Genomic DNA, 8,918 nt, shown 5'->3' on the forward strand with positions numbered 1-8,918 from the left:
GGTATCAAACATCACTAGTACTGACTGAGTACTGGTGGCTGATAATATGCCTTTGTGTGTGTGTGCGTGTGTGTGTGCTCCTTTATTGCACGGCTTTTCCTCATACTCTGATTCTGGGACAAGATGCAAACCCTTTGCGAGGATGCTGGGTGTGTACAAAATGCAAAGGACACCGGGATTGTTGAGGTCACACACCCTGTGGCAATCACAATTCTAGTTAAATTCTTTAGTGCACTTTAAGTGTTAACAGCTGACACACAAGCTGACTGTGTGAGAGCGGTGTGCTCTGCATGAGAGCACATTTTTGTGTTTGACGATAGTGATACAAACAGTGAAAAAAAAAAAGAATCAGCTGTGTTTGTCCACTTTGGTCTAACTAGGTACCGACATATTTTGTCCCTGTATCAACAATGCCCTCAGCTTAGTTAAGATAGTAAGTAAGATAGGTCAACAATGCCCTCAGCTTAGTTAAGATGTCCCGAGTTCCTTTCAAGTAATAAACCTGTATCTTAAGTTTTACTATTACCCTAACCTACTTCGTTGTTCTATCTATTTTCCCAACTTTGCTGAATTTTTCCACCAACTCAGTTTTCAAAGCAGTCGAAGGTATGCTGTGACAAGCATGCAGACTGAACAAGCTCAGACAGAGGCTGACTTTGTACGTGTCTGTCTTATCACTGAAATCTACCTGAATGTCGCCACAAAATGTCTAGATATGTTCTATCCCACAACACTTACCATTGTATGCCATCACAGCACCACTGAACAGTCCCAGACATCTTGTCTTGTTTTCTTCTGCTTATCTCAGTCTGAATCTTAAAGGGCAGTCGACATACACCTTATAAGTGCAACATCCGTACCACGTCATATAGTTCTGCTCCTTGTGAAAGATTCTCAAGCACAACATGCCTCAAACAGCTGAGGAAGTTCAACATCTCCACAACGCTGCTACGAGCCTTGTTCACCACAATTTGAATTTTTATTCCTCTTTTTATTCTATTAATAACCCTGGTTTTGCACAACCGGGTTCTGTCAAAATTCCCATTTCACTGCCATTGTCTGTTGTGGGCTTGTTAGCTATACCGATACTAAATAGGTACTGCTGTGCCAAAGCATTTCAACCAGTACAGTACTGCGTTTGGAAAATTAGCGGTTCTTATATTGACACTAGTGTGCGAGCCAAAGTGAGTGCGTGATCAGATTTTAGACCACTGTGAAAAAAAGCTACACACACATCTGAAGATCAAATCTGCACCAGAAAGAAATGTAACGTTTTTGTTTTACTGTTTGCCAACGCAGCTTACCTTCAAAGATTGATTGGTTGTTGTCATCAGAGCATTGAGTGTGGCTTAACTCCCCTAGCTGCTTTTCAATACTGCGACTCGGGAAGAAGGCCTGAACATTAAAACAGTAGCTCACTCCTCTGTCAAGGTCAGTCATCTCTATTATGTTGGTTTGTGAGAAGTGTACTTTCTGGAAACATCAGAGCAAAAAAATGCAATCACACATGGTTCTTATATATAACTTCATATATCAAGTCTGCCTTAGCTCACCTTGCCAGTGCTTTTGTTCTTTCGGTAAGTGACCTTATACTGCAGCTGGTCAGAGAAGACATCTCTGATAGTTAGCTGCTGATCGTCTTTGAATACAGCAGTGAGTGGGTCCGTCACATAAAGTGTGGTCGTCTTTTTATCCTGACTCATTTTCAGCTTGAAATCTGGTCGGCCTATCTCCGCTGAGAGGGTGAGAAAGTGAAACGTGTCAAAATATCACAGTTTAAAAATGACGTCGTCATTAAATTTAGGCAAACAATTCACAAAAAAAATATTTATTAAGTCGCAGATACGTATTTATAAGTTTAACATTTGCTTCTAATTATCCTTATTTGAATTTGTCTATTTCATTGTATTATTTAATTTTAGTCTAAACAAACAAGAAACAAAAATAAACCTTGAAATTTGTTAACCACTCTGTAAGAGAGTACACTTAAAATTAAATAAAAGTTTGCAAATTAGACATTAAGACCTTATGCATTGTTGTTTTTTTGTTTCAGATTCATGCTGACCACAACTACAACTTTACTTTACTAGTTGTGCATAGTTCTTATGTGCAAGTTATTATGCATTATATCAAATACTGTATATTCAAAATATTGCACTCCACAAACAATACCTTAAAGATAAGATCAGATCAAATAATATTACGTACTGTCTTTGTAGGGACAGAACTGTGGTGAGCTGGTGTAGGGGAACTCAATGAGGTCAGAGGTGACCCCCATTGGCGGCTCTGACAGGACGTCTGCTGTATAGCAGGCATTCAGGTCAGTCATTGAGCTTGACAAATCACACAGGTTTGCAGATGAACGGATACAGTGAGGGTTTCTCTCTTTGTTCCCACCAAGTCTGTAACAAATCACATTGTTTATGTAATTTGACAGCAACACATATACAAGGGGGTTGAGCGATAATTATCTGCCCTTATCAGGAAAATATGACATAATTCCAATACCTCCAATATCATAACGAATAATATACAAAAGATAATACATAATAAGTATTGTATTTTAGTCAGCACTGTGTTGTTTGCCATTTTTAAAAATCAGATCAGGCTTCAGGCGCTCCTATCCAAGAGCCCTGAAGGGCCTGTAGTGAGTGCTGTGTTCAAGTGACATTGCTATAATCAGAAAAACAACTATCTGACTGAAATCAACGGTGTTCTAAAGCAAATTGTTTCAGTTCTAGCGCCCTTTATTTATTTCAATAGATATTTAATTTGGAATGTCAATTAGCTGCTAATCGTTTTTAATTTGTATGCTATACATGACTTATTTAGTGGAATGTTTTACATTTTGTGCAGTTTTAACTTCCCCTTACGTAACTTTTCTGTTTAAAGACCTCTAGCATAAAATAAGTAATGGCTTCTTATCTCACTCTGACTAATCCATTGAATCCATTACTTTAAGGTTGCACTTGGGTCAGCACACAAACAAAGTCTGAGCAAACGGTCGTGAAGAAAGAGAAGCAGATACTCACACTGAGAACTCCACCGTGTAGGCGTAATGGGACGATGGTTTCGGCACCCAAGAAAGGATAGTTTTAAAGTTAACAGATTTCCATGTGATATTCTGTGCTTGTGGAAAAGTGTTATCTGTGAAAAAAGAAAAGAAAAGAAAAGATAGTATTTTATTAAATTAATATTATGAAATTGATATTATAAAATAAATTAAATAAATATTATGTGTATATACTGAATGCTTGCTTTCAAATATCTAAAGTAATAATACGGATATTTACTGTTAATTTTTTTTTTACTTTTAATTTAAGGTAAATCACTTAAACCTGCTGATCGCACTAACCCACTAACTAGGTTTTATTTACGATATGTAACAATTGTATATTTGGGATAGAGTAAGAAGAACCCACGGACTTTACATTTATTAAATAAATGAATGAATAATAGCCCCGTTATAATACTTTTATAATTTGATAATATAAATTATTTTATTACTTATATATATATATGTATGTGTATGTATATTACTATAAGGTTAACAATGCTCATAAAATACGATATAACACTGCGACATTTATGCAGGCAATTGCAGGCATTTTCCTAACTCAAGGTACTATACTTTTTTATTTTATATATTAATATATATATATGTATATATATAACTATTTATATACTGTTTTGTACATAAGTTCGGGGTACGGTAAAACAAAAAACAAAAAAAATTAAAACAACGTTTTTTCCCCATATATGTTTACAAAAGGCGAGGTGTTTGTGTGTTCGCACGCGCATGTTGAAACAATTACTGACGGTTTTGTGAGAACCTAGGGAGGCTCCAGTACTTCCAAACAGCGACGTATTTGTGCAACATTTTACATTTTACCCATCGAATTATTTACTTTTGTGTTATGACACGCGGTATTAATGATTCCCAAACTATTTTAAAATGCCTTTCTGGTGACTGGGAATGTGACAGCTTTTCATCACGTAATCCTAAGCATAAAATTGCCATCAAGACGTTAAAAGTGTAAGTTAATTTTTTCGATTAGGCTCTTGTAATTTGCCTCTTGTAAATAGCCATTTTTCTCTTGAAATCAGTGTATCCCCTTATGGGAACATTACTAATCATTCTCTCTTCCATTTTTCTCTTGAAATCAGTGTATCCACTTATGGGAACATTATTAGTCATTCTCTCTTTCTTTCCTTCTATCTCTCTCTCTCTCTCATTAGTTCTCTCTCCCTCTCTCTCTCTCTCTCATTAGTTCCAAAAGAAACGTCAATAAGATAATAATAAAACCCCCGATTGATTAAACGGAGTCCCAAATTGACCGAAAATCCACTTGGATATCTATGTTGTAAATCAGTATCTAACTCACCTGAAGCAGAGGTGCAGTGTAAGTAAAGATAAAATAAGATGTAGCAGAAAGAGAAGTCCATTTTACTTCCTCACTGTGGGACACGCTCACCGTCTGTGCTACTTCTCGAATTCCCATCGGTAAGCCAGCTTTAACCGTGTGACCGTGTGTAAAGCTTGACCAAATAAGGAGCGTCCGCCGGTGACGTTATAGCACACACGGACAGTCACTTTTTCATTCCACCAATGCCATCATGTCTCCCTAATGCCTAAGGTCCGCAAACGTCTGAGAATTCAATTTTTGTGAGTAATTCGAAAACCACTGTCCCGGCGTAGCCATATTTTTTTTAAAAACGTATATAAAACTTGTCAAATTTCGAATGGACATTAACCTATCCTGAAAAAAAGGTTAAATAGGTTTTGTAGTTTATTTGTTAGTTATTCATGGCCACAAAAAGAAAAAGAGAGAAGCAGTAGTCATCAGTCCAGCCATAGTTTAAAGACCAAGTTATATAATTTGCAGTTAAACATTTACAACAGGAACATTTATTAGGGTATGACAACACCACCGACCTGTTTCGTTTGTTAGCAATGACCGCATGTGCTGTCTCAGATAGACACTGTAGCTCAGATTAGCAATGAGACATTCCACTCATTTTAGATGGTGGAGGGTGAGCTGTAGGTCTATTTATAGACTCAATTGTTAAGAAGGAGTAAATAACACACATATAGAGTAGGCAGAAGATGGAAGGGAGATACCATAGTCTTATTTGTGTTAATAAGTAGTAGTAGATATGCTCATACATGTAACATAAATCATAAAAATGAGCACAACTGCTATAGTTACAGGTTTTTGTTTGTTTTGTTCTTTTTTTCAAAGAACAACTAATGTTACATTTACAAAAGATACAATAAGGTTAAGCAAAAACACCCTATAGTTTCCATGGTACAGTCCACCAGTGGGAGCTTTTGCTTATGTTTGAAGATGGCTGGGAAATGTGACTGGCACTAGGCCAAGGACCAACCCACATCACCCCTGTCCAACCCCTATGAGAGGCCCAGCTTGATCATGACCCATTGTGGTTTTGAATACCAAAGAGCCTCTAACAAGTAAACATGAATGCAAGAGAGTTTAACAATACAGTAAAACATCCAGTGTGCAGATTTGTGCTGGCAGGAACAAAGGTACATTTTATCTCTCTACAGTGTCCTACTAAGCTTACAGCAAATAAACATTTGTTTCACTTTAGAATTAGTTGGAACAACAATCACAGCATTCAATGTTGTAGTACTTATCCCTTTGGTACACTTTTCCTTTTCTACTTAATACTCTTTTAAGTGTCTTCTCAGCTGTTGGTTAGTGAAATTTGAGATGTAACAGGGTTACAATATGCTATTTTCATTTTTGTTGTCTGATTTTTATGCTGAGTTTTTTTTTTTGTTGTGGTTCATGCATTTATGTGTTTGCATTTGATGTCAGTCTTTGGAGTTGTCACATCAAAAAACTATGCTTAAATATGACCACATTATTGACTTGTGTCTTCTGAGATCATTTATGGTTTCTGGTGCTTAAATGTTTTTTTTTTTAATTATTATTTAACATTGTGTGTTAAACTTTTAAACTTTTTTTTCATTACTGTATGTGTCTACCCAGCCTTTATAATGGCTGAATTTTCCTAGTGTGGGATAAATAATTATCTTATCTGATGTTGAAATGGTTATTTGCTGGGATCACACATTTTGTAGTTGTTTGATGATTGATTTTTTCCTCGGTATTAGATTAGATTACAGAATTTTGACCAGTATCGGATAACGTCATACCTAGTTTAATTGCATAGTTAATAGATGAAGTGTTTGCTACCAACTAAGTCACATTTTGGTCTAAAGAAGTGTTGGTGACTCAACTTAGTATCAGCTATTACACAAACAAAAATAATCATATTGATTTGTAAAAAGTGTTATCAAAACAGCCATAATTACAGTGGTAATATAATTAAATATTTAGCAAAAATATTATCTTATTATATTATCAATATTTCAATACTATATATAATATATAAATATGAAGTAATATTAATAGAAGTTTTTGTTGCAAAGTCATATGTTTCTGATAGACTATTACATTGTTATCTGAAAAAAAGTGAAGAAGTAGTGTCAACTATAATGTTTCCATAATATTTTCTTTCATATCTTCTATCCAACAGTCTAGGTGTTCTTATGTTATAATAGAGGTGTTTTCAAATTTTTGTGGGCTAGAGGCTGTCAAATGGATGAAGCGGTGGAGCAGGGCCCTTTACTGATTACACTGAACCACCTGCTCCGTGGAGGTTTATATTGCATTCAATACTTTGTTTCTAAAATAATAAACAGGATTAAATGCTCATGCCCATATTGTATTTTAATAATGTAATAGTAGTATATTGCGATTGCATTTTTTTTTTTTTGTAAAGTTTCCACCTTAAGTATTTTAATGCTTAGATCAGATGTTGTAAAACAAGTGAACCATCACATGTTTTTATGCTGGGGGAAGGAAAAGCAAATACATTCCTCATAGGCTTTTTCCAAGACCAAGGACTCAAGGAATGTACACCATTTAGCATTTCCTGTTTTGAGTGTGGTGAGTTTTTTTTACCAATAGTTTATACTAAGAGCTATTATACTATACTGTGTTTTGATGCATTTTTAGTCTCGATCGTCAAACGCTTCATCAGGAGATGGACTCCTGAAGCTGAGGATGAACTGAGAGACTGCCTTGACACCACAGACTGGGTGTCAAGATGAGTCCAGATGATACAGACATTGAGGAAACTACCCACCGCCTCACGGGTTATCTTAATTTCTGTTTGGATGTGGTTGCCCCTTTAAAGACTGTACGGTGTTACCCTAATAACACACCATGGGTAACACAGGAAGTCAAAGCTGTCCTCAACAGGAAGAAGGAAGCCTTCAGGAGTAACAACAGGGAGGAGATGAGAACAGCGCAGGAGGTGAAACGCTGCCTGAAGGAGGCTAAGGACACCTGCAGGAGGAAAGTGGAGCAGAAACTCTGGGATGGTGTAGGAACCATAACAGGCCATAAATCTAAGACCAGCTCAGAGGAGGGGGGAGTGGAGAAGCCTCCTCCGCTCCTTCTCTCAGTGGCCTACCACCCAAGTTCCACCACATCACACCTCCCTTCTTCCACTCTGCCGGTATCAACATCACCTTTAACCCTTGTGTAATGTTCATATTGTTGTTACTCAGCCAGTGTTTGTGGGTCTGATGGACCCGTTGCATTTTGTGGCTTTTCATGCCTCACAATCAACACTTTTATGTTAAAATACTGAACAGATGTTTACCTTATCCCAATTACAAGCAGTATAAACAATATATATATATGTAATAGAAATGTGTAGGGGGGTGTATGGTGTGTGGTCATTAAATATGTATTCTGATATATGTTCTTCACAGAAAATGAGCCAAAGCCAGTGAGTCTCAGTTTGAAAAATTAAATAATTATATCATTTTTCTTTTATTAAAAAGTGAAAACGGGTCCCACAGACCCGAACACCACACAAGGGTTAATCAATCTATCAATCAATCTATCTATCTATCTATCTATCTATCTATCTATCTATCTATCTATCTATCTATCTATCTATCTATCTATCTATCTATCTATCTATCTATCTATCAGATAGAGAGATGCTGATCCTTATCTTTCAACCAAATATGTGATGTCTTTTTGATTAATTATAGTCTATAGGTGGGTAAAAAAAAAGCAGATATGGGTCCCCAGAAAAAAGTTTGGGAAATACTGCTTTAATGAAAGGATACTACGTGGGTGTATGCACGTAATTCAGCTGTCATTCAGCAAGTAAAAACAAATTTAAAATAAGGAAGTGGGTATCAGATGCTGTGTTATGTGAATCGGAAAATGGGAAGGATGCAATCTAACAGTTAGCTCCAAGAAAAAACATGTTACACAGGAAAACAAATCTGATAGGTTTTAAATTTAAGATTGTATAGCTGGCTGGAAAGAAATGTGACTGCAGATGCTCTTCCAGTGCATGATAAAATCTCACAACTAGCAAGTCCTGCCTATGGACATGATCAGACTTGAGCAAATTGGGTATCTGCTGAATCATAATACCATGGAAAAACTAAAAACATTTACTTGGGATGTCTGATAATAACAGCTGACCAATATTATCAGACCTGAGATAATATCAGCTGACCAATATTATCAGAAATGAACCTATCACCTTAGTGAGCAGTGGTAATACAGCATATCGGATAATGGCAACAAGTTAATATCAGACTATCGGATAATGGCAAAAAGTTAATATCAGAAATCCTTAACATTTACCAATGTACATTCCTGTTTTCTTTTTGTCATTCCTTGGCCTATTCTGTGTTGCATCTAAGGATTGGAGCTAATTAATCTGTGGTCTACCAGCTTTTGTGTTTCTACAGCCCTCTACTTAACCCTCATATTGACCTTTGGGTCTAGGTGACCCAGTGGCTGATAATATGCCTGTGTGTGTGTGTGTGTGTGCATGCGTGCTCCTGTACT

General features: G+C 36.4%; 1 protein-coding gene across 1 annotated transcript in view; it reads right to left on the minus strand.

Annotated features, from left to right (window-relative positions):
- The window catches only part of f3a (coagulation factor III, tissue factor a), an 8,161-nt gene extending 3,565 nt beyond the window's left edge, over positions 1 to 4,596 (minus strand). Inside the window, exons 1-5 of the mRNA XM_008307360.3 lie at positions 4,386 to 4,596; positions 3,033 to 3,147; positions 2,209 to 2,402; positions 1,554 to 1,735; positions 1,305 to 1,473 (exon numbers count right to left, since the gene is read on the minus strand). Coding sequence (XP_008305582.1) covers positions 1,305 to 1,473; positions 1,554 to 1,735; positions 2,209 to 2,402; positions 3,033 to 3,147; positions 4,386 to 4,446 — 721 coding nt within the window. The 5' untranslated portion in view covers positions 4,447 to 4,596. The remainder of the gene's footprint in view (positions 1 to 1,304; positions 1,474 to 1,553; positions 1,736 to 2,208; positions 2,403 to 3,032; positions 3,148 to 4,385) is intronic.
- Positions 4,597 to 8,918: the final 4,322 nt, after the last annotated feature.

Source organism: Cynoglossus semilaevis, chromosome 3, assembly GCF_000523025.1.
Source record: "Cynoglossus semilaevis isolate Cse_v1.0 chromosome 3, Cse_v1.0, whole genome shotgun sequence".
In the NCBI taxonomy this organism is placed as follows: Eukaryota; Metazoa; Chordata; class Actinopteri; order Pleuronectiformes; family Cynoglossidae; genus Cynoglossus; species Cynoglossus semilaevis.